General features: G+C 37.8%; 1 protein-coding gene across 1 annotated transcript; it reads right to left on the reverse strand.

Moving 5' to 3' along the window:
* Positions 1-5,426: 5,426 nt before the first annotated feature.
* Positions 5,427-24,003, reverse strand: LOC121954202 (ras-related protein ORAB-1-like). Its single transcript, XM_042501540.1, has 6 exons — positions 23,508-24,003; positions 17,992-18,064; positions 16,078-16,173; positions 13,666-13,761; positions 11,188-11,319; positions 5,427-5,874 (listed from the first exon to the last, which is right to left on the reverse strand). The coding sequence occupies exons 1-6, from the start codon at positions 23,519-23,521 to the stop codon at positions 5,674-5,676; spliced, it is 612 nt and encodes a 203-aa protein (XP_042357474.1). The 5' UTR covers positions 23,522-24,003; the 3' UTR covers positions 5,427-5,673.
* Between the last annotated feature and the right edge of the window lie 446 nt (positions 24,004-24,449).

Raw genomic sequence — 24,449 nt, forward strand, 5'->3', positions numbered from 1 at the left:
GCTATATATGTTTTTTGTTAGTTTGATTTTTGTTTGCTTCCCTGTTTAATCGTTTTCTGGTTTTGTCTTTCTTGTTTTGTTTAATTGTTAACAATATTTGTGTAAAATAAATGTATGACTTGACCTATTACAATGAAGCTAAAAAAAAAGGTCTTGATTATCTTTTATTTTCAAGGCAGAATCTCCCTTATTTCCGCTATTTTCTACGTGAATGCGGCTCAACTGATGCAGTCAGACGATTTAATATGGGCGGGGCTATTCAATTTCGCGCCAGTTTGGACGAAACTATTGCTTGTGAGATAGGGGCGTGCTTGATTAGAGTGTAGATATAGTAATATTTTAGAAAGTGAAAACGACCACCAAATTAAAAAAAAAAACTGGTAGAGAACATTTAAAGATGAGTCGACAAAACAATATTCACAGCCTGCAGAGGATTTAATGTTCGGAGCAAACTATGTCACACCACAGCCACCCCTCTGATTGGAAATATGCGCCAGCTAATGTGATATTTCCCGCGAATGCTGGTGCAGGTGTCGTGGAATAAGGCCAGATAAATTTGCTGGATTCCGGCTGGTGAAACTGCCATCAGCTACATTTACCGTTTTATAGACAAAACTAGTGTTGTTAACGACGCTTATTTGCTTCGTGGTTGCTATATATCCTCGTTTATATTTGGGAACAAGTCTGTATTAAAATTATTTGTGGATGGGTTAAAAAAAGAAGAAATAAACTATTTTAATTATCGGTATGACTCTGCATTATATACCTGCATTGTGCCTTTAAATATAGCCTATTGTTTCTTTATTCTTTCTTTTTTTAACCTGTTAAAATCCATTTTAAGCACCAAAAAGGCCTACAACCCATAAAATGCAGTTTCACAAGTGTCAAAAATTGATGTGACTGTCAGGTGACATTTGCCTCAAAAAGACTTAATTTCATTCATGATGGTTTTATGTGACAGATTAGAGTTCACTCAGTCCATGTAAGTTAAAATACCTTTAAAGGGGCAAAGCAACCAATGACATGAAGTTTTACACCTGCCAAAAACTAATTTCAGCTCCTATCTTGTGACTGAAAGCTTATATTTGCCTCAAATTGATTTGATTTCAGTCTTGGTGGTTTAATGAGACAGATTATAGTTTACCCAGTTGCTGAAATACTTTTAAAAGAATAATTAAATCCAAAAAATGCAGTTTCACACCTGCCAAAAAGTGATTTCAGCTCCTATTTTGTGGCTGAAAATATGTAAATATATATATGTTAAATAAATGTTTGCTTCAAAGTGACCTGACTTCATTCATGACAGTTATGTGACAGATTATAGCTCACCCAGTCATTTTCTACCAGTTTAAATACTTCTAAAGGGAAAAAGCAACACATACAATGCAGTTTTACATCTGCCAAAAAGTGATTACAGCTCCTCTCTTGTGACTGACAAATTAAATGACTTGACTTCTTTCAGTAGGGAATTACAGTATATGACAAATTGTAGCTCAAAAAGTCATTTTTATCAATTTAAATACCTCTAGAAAAAACAATTAAACCAATAAAATGCTGTTTTACACCTGCCAAAAAATGATTTCACCTCCTATCTTGTGACTGAGAGGTTATATATGCCTAAAATGACTTAATTTCAGTCATGATGCTTTAATGTGACAGATTATAGCTCACCGCATCCTTTTTACCAGTTGAAATACCTGTAAAGGGACAATTCAACTGATAAAAGGGATTTCATCTCTTGTCTTGTAACTGAAAGGTTAATTTCTTCTTTCAATAGGGTTTAATGTGACAGATTATAGCTCACCTAGTTGATGAAATACCTTTTAAAGGACAATCCAACCCATAAAATACAGGTTTATACCTGTCAAAAAGTGATTTCACCCCCTCTTTTGTCACTGAAAGGTTGTATTTTCTTCAAATTAACTTGATTTCAGTCATGACGATTTTATGTGACAGATTACAACTCACCCTGTCCTTTTTACCGGTTGAAACAATCTGCCAAAAAGTGATTACAGCTGGAGTTGCTGCTGTTGTAGTTTCTGCTTGGTGCCAGCAGAGGTCACTAAAGGTCACTCCAACATAAAGAGGATTGACTTTTCTGTATCAAAGGATCATTTCTCCCTCTACAACGTCAGCTCTCAGTGAATCACACACTCTTCTTTCTTTGTCCCCTCATTTCTTTCTTCCCTTTGTTCCTCATGTACATCTTTTCTATCAGTTCTTATTCCCCTCTTTATTCCTCAAGACCCCAACTTCTCTTCTTTTATCCGCTCCATTTTTTCATGCGTTTTCTTCTTTTTTTTCCCATTGTTTGTCCTCCATTCTTATGCTTGTCCTCTGTTCATATTTCCTTTCCCTCTTGCTTTTCTCTTTTCTTTTATCTCTTCCTACCATCTTTTTTCCTTTTTGTGATTTATGCAACATAGCTGCCATAAGTTGTTTCTTTTGGGATTAATAAATTATATTGTCTCTCTGTCTCATCTTTTTTAAAGTACTTGTACACTAGTCCTACAACTTACTAGTTCCCAGCTGGTGGGTTGCAGTCAAGTGTGTTCATTCTGAATGGACATTCTGAAGTGACTTGTGAACAAGTCAGTTTTTGTTTTTTTGTTGTTGTTGGGTTTTTTTTAAATACAGCAAATTTCCAGCACAGGACTTTATTTTGAATAGCCCTTTTTGTTTATTCTTACAGTACATTTTTATTTCTTTGTGTTTTAAGCCAATGTGTTGTCTACAATTTGTGAAATAAAACTGAATATGTGTTATGATGTAATTGGTGGATGATGCAATTATATTTCTAGAATGCTATGATTTAGTTGTAGAATGCTATAGTTCTAGAATATTATGGTGTAATTGTAGAATTTTGTTGGTTCCAGCATGTTACAGGTCTGGAATGTCATAGTTCTATAATGTTATGATGTAAGTGTAGACCATTACAGTTTTAAGCTGTGTTCAAACCGTCCCCTGACTCACTCACTCACTATTCACTATGTAGTGTGTATTACAACATTACACACAAACATTTTTGTCTTTAAGAGGCTGTACCTGAGGCTGAGTTTCAAAGCCAGAGTGATGATACAGGCATCATATAAAACTAGAAGATCTAAGACATCCAGGGGTTGCAACCATGTCACGCTTTTCATGAAGGGGGTGAGATAATGCTCCAAATTTAAGCTTTAAACTAAGAGTTTAACACTGTGCAAAATAATGGAATTGAAAACGTGATAAAAATGCGATTAATCTTGATTAACTACTAAAATTCTACAATTGATTGCAATTTAAAAAATGAACCACTGACAGCCCTGATATGGATCTTCCAAATGTAGGAATAATTGCTGTAATTATCACAGGTTTCACTTCCAACAGCTTTTTCTCAGTGGACGGTTAAACGCTGGGTGAATCATACTTGTTTCAAAGGTTTGAGAGAAGTCTGATCACATGGGCATCACTGTGTTTCTCTATAGTGGCATGTTCCACATGTTTTCGAGAAGTGCCCCTCAGATGCTTCCTCTCTCCTGACGCTAACGGACGCTCAGCCTGTTCCCTCAGTCAGTTATGTAAACTGGAACTTTGAGGAATTTCCTGTGAAATCTGCTGACTTGGATTTAGCTGAAACTGGGCCACACTGCTGCAGTTTGTGACCGATGCTAACTAGCTAATGAGTGTGTTCACATACACACATTTATGGCCATTGTGTTGTGACCTGACCTTCATATACAGCTGCACAATAGAGCTCTGTTCTAACATTCATACAGCAAACACTCGTCCCAGAGTTCCTTTCAAACTGAATTCAGTTGCCTTTATTATGAAAACAAGAGAACATTGTTTTTTTATATATGCAATTCTGTACTGAGATTACACAGCAATTTGCAAACAGACCCTACGTAACTGGCAGTCGACTTGCCAAATGAATGCAGAATAAATAATTCAAACAGGTTTTCTACACATCTCACCAAGAATCGCAGACAGGTCGTCCCGTTTCATACAGTCTGGTAGTACAATATTTATTTTCAGTTGAAGTGTTACATGTTGAGCAACAAACTTACAAGTTGTCTTCAGCCACAAATTTTATGCAGAGAAAAGAGTCAAGACGATCTCAAGAACGCTGTCAAATCGGACAAGTTGATGTTATTTTAAAAAGTCTGGGAAGCCAATTATCTTGACAAAGGTAACTAAACATAACTATTTTACTTCACATTTACTTTATATTTATTTATTAGATTTACTTAATTTTTTGTTGTATTTACCTCATTTGGTTAAGTCAACTTAAACATAACAAGTGAAATTAACTTGTTCTTTCCAAGTGATAGCAGCTTAATCCAACAAAGTTATTAACTGAAGTGAGGACAACAAAGAATGATTAGTTCACAGGATTATTTTACAAAATGCAATTCTGAACATCTTAAGACAAGAGCAGTATTTGTGGAAACAAACAAAATTATACAATCAAAACAAATCAACTTTTAAGCCTTCTAAAAAAAGAAATATGAAATCTTTCTCTTAGATTTCTGAATCTGATATTTTATCACAAATATCAATACTCAATTAAGCTTCAACGTGCAAAATAAATAAAACATTCCATTAAACTTGTGTATTAATGCACACGTTTTAACTCCTCCACATGCAAAATCCTTTTGTTCATGACACAAAAAGCATTAAACTGTTCAGTTAAGTCTGACTAACCTTGTTTACTTTAAAACTAAAGTTGCTATCACTTGTAAAGAACAAGTTTATTTCACTCATCATTTTTAAGTTGAAACAACTTCACAAAATTAAGTAAATATAACTACACTTTAAGCAGACTTAACAATTAGAAATGAAATAAACATAAAACTAATAGTTATATTTATCTACTTTTATCAAGGAAATCTGTTTCCTTGATTTTTTAAAGTAAGATCAACTTATGAGTTTACAGTAAAGTAACTGAACACTACAGAACTGGCAATCAGATTTTAAATATATGTATAGACGTACATAATCTTTATGTACATATACATACATTGTTGCACTAGACTTTAAGATGGTGCAAAGTGAGACACTGCGGTGCAGAGGTTGGTGAGAAAAATAAAAAACACCTTCAAATGGAGACAGACTGACGGACACATGCTGACAGAAACAGCAAAAATAATCATTGAAGGAAAACGAGAAATGACAGAAAAAGGTCCAAACAAACAGAAACCTTAATGAAACAGATTCATTTACCAACCCCGCTGAAGGAATGCAGAGAAACAGTCACATACACACACACACACACAGACACACACAGACACACACACACAGACACACAGTTCTCATGAGCCTGCATTCAGAGGGCCAAATAAAAGAGTAGTCTCTGAGAGGTCTGAGATGGGGGCTGATGTTGGGGGGTCGGGGCCGGGCCGAATCATCACCTATCTGTAGAATTAGTCATCAATAACAGGACAGTATGACAAGAAGGATGCTTTATTTGTTTTTGGTAGTGCGGCTATACTATGTACAGTACAAATACAGGCAACTTTATCTTGTTCTCACACAGACATGAGGAGCATGTCTTCCCTGTCCTGTCTACTCTTGGTGGGGCGTTGCTGGGACACAGTGGACTTTGAGAGGGGATGGCGGCCAGGCTGACAGGCCTGAAGTAAAGAGGGGCAGGAGTTGGGACGAGAGGAGGGCAAAGTGGAAGTGGTTTCTCTTTCAGCAGCATCCTCCTGATGAAGGCTTGACAGTAGTGCCGGGGGTCAGCTTCACGTTGGGCTTCTCCCCTCCGCCAGCCGTGGCCCCAGGGCCCATCCTCTTCTTGATTTCAGCAGCCATGGTCATGAAGGCCTGCTCCACATTGGTGGCGTTCTTGGCGCTAGTTTCCAAAAAGGGAATGCCCAGAGAGTCTGCAAACTCCTGCACACATGGAGGAAAACATAAGTTTAGGCATATTTTTTGCAGTTGTGAGGCTCTTATTGTATATGTGCAAAGCAAAATATGAAATGGTGGGGAAAAAATGATAACATAATAAACATCACGTGACATAACAGGGATGAGAAACCAACGTTACACAGAAAAGATATCCTGTCAGTTGTATGGGCCGCTTCAGTCAACACAATGTAGGACAAAGTATAACTCTTTGATAACCCTGTCAGATAACGGTGATGTTTTTAGTGCTGCTTGAAGCACTCCATAATACCTTGGAATAGCTCTAATACTGATAAGAGGTGCTTGTGACTCTGGGTTGTACGTAGCCCTCCCTGACATAGCGGTCTTTCTCATTTTCAGCAAAAAAATTTAAGTTAGCCATTTTAGGCTAACTTAAAGAGTTCATCTTTCAATATACATGTCATGCTGATGCAAAGACCATTTTGGTACATTTTCTATTTTTGAAGCTGGACAGATCATCAGGAGAAGGGGTCGACGGATATTTGTTTTCAGGGCCGATACCAATTATTAGTAGTTAACGAGACCGATTACAGATATTTGGAACAGATATGCATTTACAATAAAAAAAAAAAATCTTTGTCAGTATTTAGAATTTGGAATTTAACAAACTTTCAACATCAAAGACAGCAAGTTCACTGCAACTTTCTTTTTATAAAGTTAAAATTTAAATAAAAATTAATAGATAAAAATAGCTCCCTGAAGTTTTACAAAGTCAAAGTTTCCATGCTGACACTTTCTTTGCAGTTTTTAATGGATCAACTGAATTGGAAATAATTAAAATAAAACACCGATACAGACAACCAGTAAAATGACAAATATCATACAGGCCTGTAATCTGTCGACCCCTAATTATAAGCACCTATGAAATATATATATACCATCTGGATACTCATCGCTCCACACTCTCTGAGCACAGAGTATACTCTGGGCACAGATGAAGCAGCGGAACATTAGGTGTGGTGAAAAGTGAAGTGAAACTTGACTATTCATTGTGTTGTGACTAAAAGTTTGCTTTCACGCACAGCAGCTGCTACTCTCATCCATCTGATCAGCTCTGAACAGATCAATTATTCGCCTCGCATGTCACAAACTACTGCTGAGGAAAAAAAAAACCTCATGGAGAGCTACACCTGCACTGCACTTGTGGACCTGCAAAAAAATGAATTTAGAGAGGGGACAGAGAAGGTACCGCTACACATTCACCCTAATTCTATAGGAAACACTGAATACTAAAGGTGTGCAGTATTTGTATTCAAAATTCAATAAAGATGAATGAATTGAGACTTCCGGTATGAAGTATAGGCAGCTTTAAACGGTTGCAGTTGCTGTTGTTTCATTGTTTTTGTTTTGTGACGTGGGGAACAGAAAGACGCACTAAAGGAAAATGTGATGCAATGTAGGGGTATCAAAATGGTGTCGTTAAATGTCAATGGTATGAACAATCTGATAAAAAGAGGGAAAGTACTAACAAAATTTAGAAAGGAGGAGGTGCAGGTCATTTTTATGTAAGAAACTCACCTATCATCACAAGAACATGAAAAACTGAAAAGATATGGTTACAGCAATACATTTTATAGTTCATTTCAGCAAAGTCATAGAAGAGGGGTGGCCATACTAATTAGAAATTCAGTAAAATTTGAAATAAACAAAGAAATAAATGACAGAGAGGGGAGATATGTGCTGGTTAAGGGGAAGATGGAAGGACAAATGGTTACCCTAATAAATGTATATGCACCGCCGGACAGTGAAAAGAAATTTTTCAAAGCTCTGTTTAATATAGCGGCAGAAATGGAGGGAATTTTGATCCATGGGGGGGATTTCAATATGGTATTAAATTATGATTTGTATACAACGAGCACAAAGAAGACTAGGACACATATCACTGGATATATGAATTTACAACTGAAAGAACTGGGACTCACAGATATATGGAGGGATATGCATACACTAGATAGAGACTACACACATTATTCACATCCACACTCAACTTACTTTAGGATAGACTACTTTTTTATCACAACGGGAGACAAACACAAGGTGGAAGACTGTGGGGTAGGTGTAACAGACTTGTCTGGTCATAGTGCGGTGTACCTAACAGTAAACCTTATCGGTAGAAAGAGGAACACAGTCTGGGAGTTAAATGTGGGCCTATTGAATAATAAATGATTAGTGGAAGAAATAAAGAAAGATATAATCAGATATAGGGAGGAAAATGACAACGGGGAAGTGGACCCGACCATTCTGTGGGATGCACTGAAGGCAGTGGTAAAAGGGAAATTAACAGCGCAAACAGCACTCCTCAAAAAAACAGACTGGAACTATATCAAAACTTAAATGGGCAATTAAAGGAATTAGAGAGACAACATTAACATCACTAGGGAAGGTTAAGGAAACTAGAGTGAGTGATAAGGTATTATTAACAGAGGTAGAAAAGAAAGCTAGGCTTGTGAAGCAGGCATACTATGAAGGGAGATCCAAAGCAAGTAGATTACTGGCCAGAAGGATAAGGACACAACAAACATTAAACACTAAACATAAGATTAGATTAGAAACCCAAAACCAAGGAACTATTGAGAGAACCTGAGGAAATATAGAGGGTATTTGAGGAGTACTATAAGGAATTATACACACAGCCAGGTGCAGCAGATGAAGGGAGTATAAAAACATTTTTAGAGGGGCTGGATCTGCCATCAATAGGGGAAGAACAGAACAGAATTTTGAACTCTGATATTACGGAGAAAGAGATGGGTTCTCATCTGAATTCTATAAGATATTTAGACAGGAATTAAGCCCCATAATGTTAGCATCATTTAGATATACTAAATTTAGATAGATAATTAGATATACTATGAAAGAGTGCAAAATTCCCCCATCCTGGAAAGAAGCCATAATTTCCATAATTCCTAAAGAAGGCAAGGATAGAGAACTGTGTAGTAGCTTTCAACCAATATCCATACTTAATGTAGATTATAAAATATATACCTCAATATTTTCCAAAAGATTTGAGACATTTATGCCTGACATTATAGAGGAGGACCAGACTGGTGTTACCAGAGGGAGACAGGCACAGGATAATATAAGGAAAACAATTCATATAGTGGAGGAGGCCCAAAAGAGGGGAGAAAGTGCAGTGCAGTTAGCATGGACGCAGAGAAGGCATTTGATAGTGTGGGATGGACATATCTGTGTAATGTCTTAAGAAAGTTTGGCTTTAATGAGAAGTCTGTTAAATGTATCACATCATTGTATAACGAGTGAAGATGAACAGTAGTCTGACTGGTCGGATAAAGTTAGAGAGGTCGACGAGGCAGGGCTGCTGTCTATCCCCGACACTTTTTGATATGTTTATAGAAACACTTGCCCAAGCAAATAGGCAGAACCACAATATTAAGGGAATAGAGGTAAGAGGTACAGAACACAAAGTGGGCCTATTTGCGGACAACGTGATATCATATATAGGACAGCCAGATGTGAGTTTTCCCAAGACTTATGGATTTACTGGAGGAACATGGACAATACTCAGGGTACAAACCTAATGTGACAAAGACACAGTGATTGGCTCTGAATTACACACCAACAATAGTGATCAAAGATAAATACAAATTTAGGTGGGACATGGACAAGATTAAATACTTAAGGGTGAGCATCACAAAAGGGGTAGACAAATTATATAATGCAAATTACACACAGACCAACACAACATCAAGAGGGACACAAGGTTGTTGTACCTTTATCATTCTTTGCTCATCCCATATCTGTACCACAAAACTATCTATGGAGTGGGACAAAGGGATCTCAAGATTTATTTGTGGGGGGGGGCAGAATTAGACTTGAGACTCTGCAACTACCCAAAGAGAGAGGAGGAATGGCGGAGCCAAATCTCAACGACTATTACTATACAGCCCGGATCAGGGCCGTAGCATGCTGGTGTAATGAGGATTATGTAGTCAAATGGAAAGACATTGAAACTAAGGTAGAAAGCTATCAGATCCAAGCACCACCAGGGACAGAATTATATAGGACAGAGGAAAGCCTACTGGACCCAATTACCAAATTCACCCTAAATATTTGGAATACAATAATAAGGAGATACAAACTAGACAAAGACTTTAAGGTGGTTGATGTATGATAATAAATTTCAGCTGGGAAAAGAAGATCAGGGATTTAAGAGATGGGCCAGAGAAGGCATCACAGCAATATGTATAAAGATAGAAAAAGATGAAATGCAAAGTTTTCAGAACCTAAAAAGATAGATTTGAATTGGACAGAACCGACTATTTTAGGTATCTACAGGCAAGGGATTATTATAGAAGGGAAATAAGAATAGATAAGAACACTGAGCAGATTGGGGTAATTAAAGTAATTATTGATGCATATAAAGGGAAAATGGGAGGGGTGACCTCAGCTCTGTACCAGGCTCTGTTGAAGAGTATGGGAAACTCAACCCTGTATATAACAGAAAAGTGGGAAAGAGAACATGGAACTGAGATAACTGAGGAAGACTGGTTCAACCACCGGGTCAAGAGTATGGAGGGAGTTCAGTTGGAAGAATGTTGTACGATTCTTCATAACCCCAAAGACAAAAGGGAGGTACGCCCCAGAACAGAGTGTGTCCTGGTGGCTATGTGGACAGGAGGGGGTGGTGCACACACACATATTTTGGAAATGCCAAAAGTTAAGGGAGTACTGGGAAGGAGTATGGGGAGTATTAAAGGGGGTATTAGGCTATGAGGTGCCTCAGACTGGCCTGGTGTTATACCTGGGGAATTTGACACAGGAAAACACTCAGGGCCGGGACAGACACTTGATAAAGGTACTCTTGGCAGCCAGCAAGAAACCCATAACGAGGGCATGGTGCAGAGCTGACCCACCTAAAAGGAGCAATGGCTGGGTGTAGTAGAGGAAAGATATGAGATGGAAAGATTCACACACACACATTGGGGGTCCAGGAGGGAAATTTTAATCAAAGTGGGAAAAACGGGTTGAGTATAAAAGAAAAGTAAATGACGCCACAGATTAGGAGATCTAGTTTCAGATCAGGGCGACGCATCACAAATTTGTAAGAGAGGACACCCCCATGTTACTAGGTAGATTTCCTTTTTAGGTAATGTTGTTGTTATTGTTATTGTGGGTGAAATTATATGTTTAATGTTTATGTCTCTATGTAAATGTTGTTTTTTCAACAAAAATGTAAGTATTAAAAAAAAATGAATGAAATGTGCATTGCTGAATACCCGATTTGGCCCAAGCACTTATAAATAAAAAAACCAGGCACCTTACCTTTGCTGTTGTGTAATCCACCACCTTCTTCGTCGTCAGGTCACACTTGTTCCCAACCAATAGCTTGTTGACATTTTCACTGGCGTAGCGATCGATCTCCTGTAGCCACTGTTTGACATTGTTGAAGGACTCCTAAAACCGTAAACAGTTCCACATTAGCACTGAGCTCAATCTGCTGTGGGACATCAGCAGCTTTCACACTTTTGATACAATATGGTTGCGTTTTAAGAGCAGTGCTCCCTGGTTTACGGCATTTTTTTTTGTCAAGTAATCAGTCTGAAACATTTCAAGGACAGAACACGATCTGAGATATTACGAACTCCGAGCTCTGCACACAAGCTCTGGATCCATTCAGAGGTGAAATGCTTTCACTTCTACAGTTGGGGCTTCAAACTTTCTTTCTTCCTTGAATGTCCAAAACCGCTATTTTTTTTAATAACCTTTTTTTGCCGTCACAGTTGGTATTGTGTCTTTATATATGGTACTTGCTTGTGCCATTAATATTAGTAAGATTTGACCAAAATCAAGCTTATGTGGTGTTTTGGAGATTTTCGACCAAGAAAGAAACCTGTTCGTCATTGATTAGAACAGCCACATATGAGGCAGTGCGAGCACTGCACTACTCCATCAACAATTTACTGGTAAAGGTTATTATGATTTTTTTTGTTGCTATGTGAGTGCTCAGTTTTCCTGTAGTTTAAGATATCTGGCCAGAATCTCTCTCTCTCTGTGTGTATCAGACCACAGTGGGACAGGATTTAGCTATATTTGATGAATATTTGTGTAACCCACATACAGACGTACAGGGCTGCCTCTTGAAATCTAGAAATTTGAATCATCAGTTGGAGACCCCTCAGTTGACTGAGACTACTTCAAGTTAAAACAGCTGTTTTATTTTTGTTTGCTATTCACTGTGCTGTGCAGTGTACATTAGATCCCCAAATTTCTGCTGCTGAGTGAGTGCTCTTGACTTTGATACTACTTTTAGTTACAAACAGCTGCAGACATGCAGGCAGCTTTATGGAGGAAGAGTGACTTTGCACTCAAAAACGTTACCTTCTGACCTCTGCTTTGAAGTGGTGATTTTAGTACCACACAGTTTCTGGCTTTTATTTGATATCTAAATTTGGCAAAAATGTTGTTGCACATTTCCAACCTGTTATTAGTGCAGTTACCATGTTTTCTACATTACAAAAATACCTCTGTCACACTGAATGTCCCACTGAGCCTCGTTCACGCTTTTAAACTTAAAATCAAAAAAACACAAAACAAAGTCTAATGTTTGTACTGAACTGCTGAATCTGATTTAACTGGCATAATTCTGAGTTGGGCAAAGCCTGAAGTAAATGGTGGCAAATAGCACAGATTTATGAAAAAAACATTAAAAAATCTTAACCTGAAAGCTTTATTATATTACATGTATGTATCTAAAGTCAAGATATGGTGGAGTTACGTGGAGTCCGAAGCAGGTGTTGACACGTTCTTTTTCACTTTTTCTTAGCTCTGGATAATTGTAACTGTATGGAACTTTGTTTAAATTGAACCACCTCCATCACAAGGTTTTCGGGGGAACTACGTCTAGTTCCACCATCTCTTGTTAAACCATCTCTTGATTGTAAAATAAAAATTAGAAGTTCTCTCTACTGTGTTAGGACTTCATGTGATAGAGCATCAGTTAAATTTTAATACAAGGACCCAGTGGACACAATGAGCTTTCTGAGCTACCATAAGGCTTCATGTGTGGACCACTTTTATCAAACAATCGAGACACCACAAAGCAAAGTTAGTATGAACACTTCACTCAATTACAACTGAACACTATCATATTACATCAGGCTTTACAGGTCTTGAAGAATAATTTCAAGATACATCATGTGTTATCAAGCAATATCCAGTTGCTGAATTCAGTCTTCCTGGAACCCAACCTTAAAAACAGATGTTGTCTATCCCTGGCCTAATAGAGTGCACCAGGGATAACTAAAGGGAAGCTAAAGTTGCCCTGGGTCCCTTGTCAAAAAGTCTATGGGATTTTTCCATAGGATTTTGAATCATTGCAGACCCATTCAAAAAATCCATTGACTTTAAGACAAAGTAACCAGAGGTGCTAAAATGTTAATGCATTTCTAGGTTTTAGGACTCATTAAAGGGGTTCTCTATATAGACCTGACGTCATGTCACAATATTTCGTGTGGAGCAAAAACAGACCTTTATATAGCAAACAACGTGTTAGCAGACAAAAGCATCAACAGTAAACATCTCTTCAAACTTCGCACAGTGAAAATCCACTGAGGAAGACAGACTTCTTTCCCCTCATCAGAGAAGAGCAATGACTCGTCAGTACGATTCTGTCTCACCATTATGGTAGAAAGTTAAGCTATCAATGAACAAAATAACATGTCCTCTTGAGGCAAAATCTAATCTCCTAGTGTATCAAATGATTGTTGTAAAAGGTATGAAATGGAGTGCCGTTATACTGACCTGGTCTGTGACATCGTACACTACAATGATACCATGAGCTCCTCTGTAGTAGCTGGATGTGATTGTACGAAACCTCTCCTGCCCCGCCGTATCCCACTGTCACAGGAGACACATGAATACAGTTGATGACTGGGTTTGACAGTTTATTTTAACAAAGACAAAAGCAACAGCACATTTACAGCTTTTAAAGGTCAACACAAACATTATAACTGTGGCAATTACGACATAACTGCCACAGGCCTAACTGTGATTACTTGCGCTGACTGTGATCATTACACATAATCATTACATTCCACAATCAAAGGAAGTAAGAGCCGGCGTTACAAATGTGGCAACAAGTAGAAAATCTATTGTTTCCATCGGCTGGTTTAAGGTAATTAAAATGTTTAGCTGAGCACAAGGTGCCAATATCAGGAAAATAAACATGAAAAAGAGAACATGGCTGTCTAGATCTTACTGCCATTGGGCTCAACTGAGAGCTTAATTGTTGCTTTCTAAAAGAAGCCGATAACGGCTCTGTCTTAGAGCAGAGAGCCTCCAGCTACAGGTGCACAGAGTCAGAGGTAATGCACAGCAAAAGCATCTTTCATGGGGATATAATGGTATCACATTAGTTGTGTAGAAAGACAAATGTAAAAGCTGAGCTGCTGGTGATAGAAATCACTGAATTTATTCATTTTATTATTGATGTCATCATTATTTATTCACTGTCATTTATTCTTGAAAGAGTCTAAAAGTCTCCTGGGACATTAAAAATCATCCACTGAAAGCCATGATAACCACAAGTAGCATTCATAGCTCATCAATTCTTATTTCACTGTGCAAATTTGCATTGTAGAATGGCAATACAATAGTTGCTTATTCCTATTTGTTTAAAAACAAGCAAACAAAAAAAAACGCTGTTACTATCCTGTATTTTTTCTTCTTGTCAACAAATGTCATGTTCTGAGACAGACCAACAGTTAATGCATTTACTACCAAGGACTATGTGTGTATCAAAGTGTGACATATCTTCTTCTTCTGTGCCACTGACCAGTCTCAAGACCAGCATCATCTTGACTTGTGATGCACTTTGTGCAGTATTTTATTCTGTGTTTAGTAAGTGATGTGCTTTTTGTTGTAGTTTTATGTTTTATTGTCAACAAGTCCCTGAATGCTTAAGTTAGTAATGGAGTGGAATTGGAATAACAAGTACAATAATGTTAGATTTAGTGGTAATGACACTTCACGTTAGACTTAACGTTAGATCTAAATTGTGATTGCTACGATTACTAAATTCACAGCCCCAAGCATGACATACCCTAAGGCTATCATAATGCTACTGTGGGAGATTCTAACATTCAGGCATGAGTGTAGCCAAAAACTGACACTGTTATATTTGCGTGACTCTGTCCTCAGAGACTCAAAACAGTTATTTTTGCCCAGAGGTGACAAGTTTGCATCCTGGATTATTAAACATTTCTATAAAAATGCTTATTTTAACAGAAATAATCATAGAAAATGTGTCAAATTATTATTAATAATCCCAACACATGTCACACTGCATTGTCATCCACAGGATTTACGTTTTCTGTCCTCCAACAAGAGGTGCGGCCTTGACATCTTGATGAGTACCAGTATGTGGCAGTCTGATCTCTATAGAGCTCTATTGTTGTTAAAAACCATTAAAAACACATCAGAGGGCTACACTGTTTTCCTGGCTGACACTGGTCTCCTTCATTACCATGAACACACATATTTAGACTCAATCCCACATACACCATCCTGCTCCCTGAATACTCAATACAGAAACAAATGGGTATTAATTAGTTTAATACATATTAATGAGATTATCCGCAGTTGAAAATAGAGCCTAACAAATGCATGTCATCCTGTTTGAATAACTTCTGCATCCTGAGTGGGAACCAGTGGGCTTGGATTGAGAGCCACAGACAGGGTAAAGAAGTTAGAAAGTATTAAGAGACACTGCCTCAACTCCCTCAACATTTACTGCGGTCGTCATTTGAAGTATTCTCTCATATTTGAAAATGGACTAAAACACCTGATTTGCACACGGCCATCTTTAACATATTACCACTAGTCTAGTTTTGTGCCTCTTTTTGTGTGTGTTTTTTACTTTTTGTTTCTTTTTCTTCCTGAGCCTTGAAGGGGGGGCTAGTATTATTACTTCTGTCCTGCGCTATGGTTGTTTATGTATTCTGTACATCTGTTCAATAACTTGAAAATAAGAAAATAAAGTTTTCAAAAAAACCCAAAACAAAACAAAGAACAGAGGTTTTCAATGGGCTTTGTTGACAAGAGGAAAAACCAGAATAATGGGCAGACAAATGTCCAAAGACGAAAAAAAAAAAGAAAACTTGACTGAGTGAGCCATGGTTGGTGAAAGTGAAAGTGAAGCAATAGGATACTTACAATCTGAAGTTTAATGGTCTTTCCATCAAGCTCTATGGTTCGTATTTTGAAGTCCACACCAATAGTGCTAATGTAACTTTCTGTGTATGTGTCATCCTGCAGAGAGAAACAGTCACAGTTAGAGGGCTCACACATCCTGCTCACTTCCCTCTCCTCGACAGACAGACAGACAGACAGACAGACAGACACAGACACACAGACAGACACACACACACACACACACACACACACACACACACACACACACACACACACACACTGCACTGGTCACTACTAGCACTAGTGGGAGGTAGCTGCGGTCTGGACTCGATGCTAACTTTTTCCCTCAGGAGTACACAAAGACATTTGGGAGCAGAGTCAAAAGAGTTAAATTAACACAGTTTATTAACAAACAATGTGTTACATACATATTTATACACGTGTGTTTGTGTGTGTGCTTCTTCTCCTTGTGTGCAATTATGATGTGAAAACCAGTGGAGGACTACAGAAGAGGAAGAGCCCATTAGACAGAAGGTGTGGGCCTTAAGTACTGACAAAGCTTAGGGCCCCATAATACTGTTTAATTTTTTCCAGATTCTGTTTTACTTACTTCTCACATTCCCTGTTTTCTGTTTTGATTTCTCAAATTTCTAAAAATTGCTTCACATCTTGGCTTCATATTGTTTTGCTCCAAATGTAGGTGTTTCCTCATTTTTTGAAGGACTTAGAGTCTCAAAGAGCCTTTTCTGAATGACTGCAGGGCCCAACAATAACATATAATTTTAGAATATGATTGATACAACATCTGCTGACCAGACAGGAGTGGAAATGAGAGGGAGGAGAGTGGCTCTGGAGACCATCCTTCATTACTAACCTATGTGACGGCAGCAAAAGAAAGTTTGCTGATTTTTTAATTTCTATTTTTTTTAATGCAATGAGAATGCGTACATTCACACCTAAGTCAAATGACTCTGCAGTACGCAGATTTTTACCGTCTCCAGCTCCAATGGGAACACAGCAAGCGGGTGGATATGCTAATTTCAGCTCAACTGGCGAGATACAATGACTTGCTGTCAGTAATTACCCCGTCTTCTCCTAAGCAGTACTACAACAAGTTAGTCTGCACTGAGTTTCAAAGACAGACTGAATAAGAGATATAGGAAGAGAGGTAACCAGGATAAAATAAGATAATCCTTTATTAGTCTCACAGAGGGGTAATTTGAATCATTACAGTTGTCAGAAGTGAACAGGATAAGCAGCAAAGAACAATATATACTGTAAAACTAGTAAAACATTTACCCATGTCTGAAAAACCCACATGCATGCTCGATTTTTTTGGTGGGAAAGGGGTATGAGAAAAGGACTGTGGTTAGGTTACCCCTCACTCGCATCTCCGTGATAAACTTGTCAGTGCTTAAGTTGGAGACAACACATCCATTTTTATTATCAAAGTCTGCCATTCTGATCTTATTAAACAACTGGTAGCACAATCTGGTAAGTTTAAAAAATGACACCACTTTACTGTAAAGCAGCCTTTAAAACCAGAAAAACACAACACTTACGACATACCAAGATCCAAAACCTAAGATGACATCTAGCCTCATATCATGATATTGATTTAATATTGATAAATCATTCAGTACAGCCTGAAGGTGTTGGTACAGTGAAGGTTTCAATGGTATACAAATTGGGGCATGTTACACAGTGAATGAATGAGTTACAAGTGAACTGCTTCAGTCTGCACATGTAGAGCATCATATCCAGGTCCAACGGTTTCTCCATGAGTTAATGAGAAACCAAGTGAAGACAGCAGTGATACTGATGTTTAACTGCATAGTTCCCCCTAAAATACTCTACGACTGAATACTGAAGTGTTTAAGGGGAGATGGAGCTAATACACATTTTCTGTATGTTCTACCCTTAGGTGAAACTTACTGCAAACCGGAGAAGAAGGCAAGACTTTCCAACACCAGAGTCACCGATCAGGAGCAGCTTGAATAAATAGTCACTGTGAGGGAAAAGTAAGACAAACTTTAGTTAGAGGATATTCTGAAATTGTTAACCAAGTGAGCTGGGTTAAAGATTATCCATTTCACTTCATAATTGGGTGCCGTGGTAAACGCCTGGGAACACATGTCTGATTCAAGATGTCACACTGCTCATTCATAGCGGTGATGGGACATGTTTTAAAAACCCTGCAGCTTTTTGATTTAATGTCAGTTTCAGTTAGATGATGCAGGAGGACAATCACTGATGTTCAGTTACATTAAAATATGTCTATCAGCATTAAGTGTCATTACATCACTTGGCAGCGTGGCTGAAAGGTCAGCATTTTACAAGGAAATGAAACACTGAGGACAATGAACCCTGCTGAGCTCAGGCACATTTCTGAAGGTAGTGCAGGAAGCTGCCTGATCATGTGACTGGACATATGGAGCCGGCTGAAAGGATCCGGGAAAACAAGCACATGTTGCATCTCTTCTCCCTGGTCTGATTTATATTTATTGGGACTATGTAACAGCTTATTATACTATTGAAGAAACATATCTGGATTACTCCAGTTCTGGCTTCCTGAGCGAGACCTCATGCCTCCCAAAACCAGAAAAAAACCTTCTAAAACTTAGCTTGATGATGAATTTGAAGATTAGGTGCACAAAGGTGTGGCATGAAATTTTGTGCTGAAATGACTCAACCAATCTGCTGCTTTTTATGGGTTACCAGTCTGAGATGCTTCACTAAAATGAGATAATTAGTATTTTGTTATAACTATATACATTTCTTGTTCTAATGTTATATGTTTGTGTGCAGTATATAATGTGAAAATATCCTGTTATAACATGAAAATATTTTATTTTTTAATTTAATATTTTAATATTTTATATATTTTAATATTTTATTTTGGCCTGTAAAGGCCAGTATTAAAACAAATAGAAATGTCAGATAAGTAAGGTAAGTACATCACTCTACTGTAATGCAACCTTTAAAATCAGGAGAAAAAAAAGACAATTTATTCCATATAACAATATTATAATATCCAGTAACATTTCTAGATATGACATACATGTTTATCTTGCTCAGCCCTGTGATTGAATATACAAGGTTCAAGGTAGATTTACTGGTCATTTTTGAAAGAAAGATTAAAAAAACAAATTACAATTTGTCCTTTATCCTGCTATATCTTTGGAGTTGAAGGATAAGTTGTGTAAATATGAATCGTGTAAAAGTTTTTTTGTGTGAAATAAACAGGTGACCTGTTTTGACTCCACCCCTCAAAGAATTGCAATCAAGAATCTTTAAAAACCAGAAATGATTAGCAGAATTGGAATTGATATGTTACAAACAATACCAAGCCCTAATTATATCACCACCTGTTGGTTTGGCTTCTGGCAGAACTTCAAATGTGTTTTTGCATTTTCATTTTTTTAAAACAGTGCTTGAATTGTCTTTTTTTGGGAATGAAGGAGGGAAAACCCTGCTTTCATAATTACCCGTGTAAGTGTGGACTCGGCCTTGGACATTTAAGTTAATTCTAAGACTTAGATTGAAAGTATTTGCAGTGTAGTCTCCTGTGGCATGCGACCAATGTGACAGATGCTCAGGTTTCACTCTTCAGAGCATTGTTGTGGACAGTTCACGCACTAAGGGTAGGGAACTCTACTTATATTAAGATTATCCAGACCAATGACCACCTAAACACTGTCATGCAACATGGCAGGTCTAAACAGCCTGCAGCCAACGCACAAATCCAAACGCCTTCCTGCATCACTTAAAATTACACACCCATATTAAATTAGGCAATATAATGATAATCCTTCGCTTCCCCCAAAACACACAAAGCACTATCCAAGTACAGACTGCTTAGCCTGTCTAATATTTGGTTTGTTAATGACCAGCTAGTGTTCTGCCTTTTCTTGTCCTCCTAAAATGCCTGAACAGAGATCCAGGGCTCTGGTAAAAAAAAAATAACTATAAATCTTTCCTTTTGATTTCAGGGACCTCCTAGGTTAAGTAGGATGCTGGTGTCCTGGTTACAAATAAATCCCAGCAAGGAACCTTGATAGCATGTCTCATCCAGTCAAACGGAGTCCCTAAACTCGAAAATTAGTTGGCATTTCAGCACTCCCGGTTCCCTCGTCTCAAAGTCAAATTTTTTTTGTTTTTTTTGTTTGGAATGGGCTTTCGTTTAGAATCCTGAAATAAGGTCTGTGGTTAATACATACTGAAGAGACATTCACATTTTCTAGGACATACAATATGTCCATAAATACCCCACTGTGAACTCTGTAGCCTTCATGTGTCTTCAAGAAGGCGGTTGCTGAATAATGGCTAAGCTAGACTACGGAACACCATCATGTACGTCATGAGACTGTGGTGAAGTTTGTTTATACCCTAACATAAGCTTTTTACTCCTGGCAACTGCATTTAGGCTTCAAAAATCCTGAAAATGTTCATTTGTTATAAGTATCCTGCTGAGCAAAAAATGAAAGTATCATAAACATTTGTTTGCCACAGAACTTTATTTTTTATGTAATCCAATGGAAAAATCCTATAGGCTTTTTGACAACGGAACCAGGGCGACGCTAACTTCTGCATCAGCCTACAGAAAAATATCGGGCACTCTATGCTAACAACCCAAAACTTTCAGTCTAAGTAAGAGTCTAAGTATTGTCATGACAGTATCATCTTAGCAGTAAACTTACTGATATTACACCAACAGCATCAAGAGAGGAAAAGCAGTACTATACAACTTCTTTCTCACACATTAGCTGAGCATATTAGAATTATCCAGCCTCCCAGGAGTGTCTCTGCTCCTCCATCTCACTGTTATAAAGTCCAGTCAATCCCTCCTCATTAAGACTATGTCTGTGGACAATGAAAGGCTGACCTCTCACTACTCAGCAGATTCATCACCAGGACACCAAAACAAGAGGTTAAAAAAACCTGGCCTCCAAACTAGGCCAAGAGTCAACTTTGCTACCTTGCTCAACACAACATGTTTCTCTGAACTCATTGCTATCACTCTCCTAACTCTGGTCTATTCACCATCCACTTCAAGAGAAAAAATCCAAAATATGCCTTTGATGAGATATTTCTGCAGGCAACTAATTGTCATTTAAACTAGAGGTTTTGTATTCAACATTATGAATTTCACTCTAAACTCAAATGTGGGCTTAATTTTTGAAAATAAGTGCAATTAAATGTACATAAACAACCTTAGTTATAATCTTAATTTGTTACATTTTAAATTAGACTTCTACACCACGGTTTATTATCCTGTATTGTTTTAGCTATTTACATAGCTATCATTGTTTGTTGTTTTGTATGAGTTTACTTCCCTTTTCACAGTTATTTGATTGCTTTTCTAATTGTTTTTAAATGTCTTTTGTCATACTCTGGATAATTGAAAATGAGGTTCTCCCTAAATTGAGTCTAAATGAAGGTTTAATGATTTCGGATATGCTGTTTATAAGCACAGAGGAATTGGGTTGTTACCAATTTCTTTAAGAGTACTCCAATAAGCAAATTCTGGTTTCTTATTAACAGAATGTGGAAAAGAATATCAAAAACATAAATGGAATCCTCCAAAAACCCGAACATAAACAGGTTATTCATGTTCATGTAAACATGTTTGGTGACTCTCCTTAGACAATACCTAAGAAGGTGAATCATTTATACAAGGTTAAGCAGTCTGCATAGGGGAATGGGGATTGAATATCGCTAACACAGGACTATGCCGTTTTTAGATTTAAGAATAGTTATGTGTAACTGGTTGCCAAACCAGGAAAACTGCACTCTAAAGATTCAACAGTCCGCTCAGCTAGCAATTTTTGGTGCTAAAAACATTTTCAGAATGTTACAACTAATGTAATATTTTAGTAATGTTTTCAGTGTCGAGTTTTCTTTTAGTTCCCAGAATGTTCTTCTTAAAGTTAGGGTAACATTCTCTGTAAAGATAAAAAAATGTTAATTTTAATTTTAATTAATTTTTTTTTTTTTTTTTATTGTTAACATATCACATTACATTTAAGTTTCATTAAAACTGGTCTGTAATCTCAGTCCCCAATAACATGTTTTGAATGTTATTTTTTTGAAACTTTATTTCTATCTATCTATTTCTGAAGGTTTTTTTAAGACAAAAAAAGGCATACAGTAGTCCAATAAGCACAACTGATGCAACAGTGAATGTGCCATTTAAACTTACTAAACAACAGATCAAATACCCCCATCCCACCCTCACTTCCCAACATGAAAGAAAACAAGTGAATAAATAAATAAAAACAGATAAAAAAAAAAGAATGTTGCTCTTAAAATGTTCTTCCCTTGTTCTCGTGTTCTTGTGGGAATGTTTTATAAAAGAACGCTATGATCTGTCACCTCTTAACGTCACCAAAACATCCTCAGAATGTTGCAGTTAAAACGCAACGTCTTAGTCAGCATTTAACCTTTGGGGAACATTATTTGAAACGATAAACGTTCCCAAAACGTCCCTTATGCATTAGATTAAAAGGGTTTTAAAAAAAAAAAAACATTATTGTGAATTGTAGGTAAGGTTAGCCAATGTTGTAGGAACGGTTTCTGCTAGCTGGGCACCCATGGCGACATTTATGAATGCAAAGACAGCTAGTAGTGAGTGATTGCCCAACACTGCTGTGGTGAAATAGAGGGCTTGTCCTATAGCATGTGACCTACACATGACTGAGAGCTTGGTTCAGCACTGCTAGAACATATGACTGACAACTGAGTCATGGCCAACACCAGACAGGTACAACGGAAACTCAATTAGCTACACGTAAACAACAGATCACTGCTGCCATGGTATTTGTTTGTTTGCAGAAGCAGGGGGATGAGTAGGCTATTCCAATGACACATGTATAACCCTCAAAAACTTATGTCGTTTTTTACAAAAAAAGAAAAAGAATTAATGGAACCCTTGTTGTCGACTCATTTAGATGGAAAATGTCTGACTCAAATTAGCTAATTGTAGCTATCTGATGTCACCGACATTACGGTAACGTTCAAATATGAAAATGAAAATAACAGTTACGCAAACAGACAGAATGGTTAACGTTACAGTTAGCGAAATTAATGAGCCTTTGTCCTGTTTAAACGTTACAGCTCAGCGTGAAAAGCAGCGAACCGAAACCTAAAGCTTCAGCCGCTGGCCCAACAGCTGGCTAAATCATGTTAACAACCACACAAGGAACACTTTGTTGTGTGTTAAAAATGTCAATTTTACTGATGTTATGGTGAATGTTTAATACCAACATTCAACCCTGTAAAAGGTTCACTGTATGCCAGGCAGACACAGGTGGATATTAAGGCTAGTATCAGCTGATGTTAGCCGCTAACTTACTTGATTTTAAGTTATTTGCAAACGCCAACTTACTTGTTAGCACAAAGCTAGCTAGCTAGCAAAAAAATGTAACAGCGTTCTTCAGAGTGATACTTACTATTCGGGATTCATTGTTGGCTCGTTCTATAGTGTGTCCCCCTCGTGAAAAGTCTCCCGTGCCTCGTTTGTAGATACACAGCAGTGTTTAGTGGTGAAAACGGGAGCAATGGCTAGCTTACACTACTCCCACAACCCCGACCGGCTAGCCGTTTCTCTGTAAAAATCCAAAATGGCTGCAACTCCAACCAGGAAACAGCTAACATTAGCCAGCTGGTTAGCAGAGGCAGGAACAACACTAAATACACGACTTGGTTTGACGGGTTCCCTGTCTTTGAAATGAGACTGTAGAGACACGTAAAGCGGATAAACGGGGATGTGTGTGGATGCGTGGATAACCCTGTCACTGAGTGAGCGTCGGTACCGCAACAGCGACCTGTCAAGCCCGGAGAGGGATTACGTCATTAAGTGAAACGTGGCAAAAAGGAGTCAGCTCGTGCCCCGTGTCAAACTACACATTACACACGACTTCCGGACAAATACTTCAACATAAACCTCAACGACATGGATTTTATAGGACTACAATATGTTTCTGCTCAACAGACAAGTATTATTTCCGGTCACATCCTCAGCTTGACAAAGAGCAGCCCTCAGCGGGTTAATTCATCATTCAGCTCCACTATTCACGAGTCTCCATCCAACACTGACATTTTATTGACCCTTAGTCCTCAACACTATATATTTATGAAAATAATATACCACATTAAAAGTCACCAATATAATCTGATACTATCACAAATGAGCTCCCATTAATCCAGAAACCTGTGTCCTAAATTCCTGTGTGCCATGAGTCATGGTTGTGTCATCACCGGTGAGGCCATGGGTGTGAATAAAAGGCTGGTAGTCTTGTCAGTACCTGTACTGTAGCTGTAACACATCCATGACCTGTACACGTCACATGTGAGGAATCAGTGAGATGCTCATGTTCAGAGGACATAGTAGC

The sequence above is a fragment of the Plectropomus leopardus genome, chromosome 15, assembly GCF_008729295.1.
Source record: "Plectropomus leopardus isolate mb chromosome 15, YSFRI_Pleo_2.0, whole genome shotgun sequence".
Lineage (NCBI taxonomy): Eukaryota > Metazoa > Chordata > Actinopteri > Perciformes > Serranidae > Plectropomus > Plectropomus leopardus.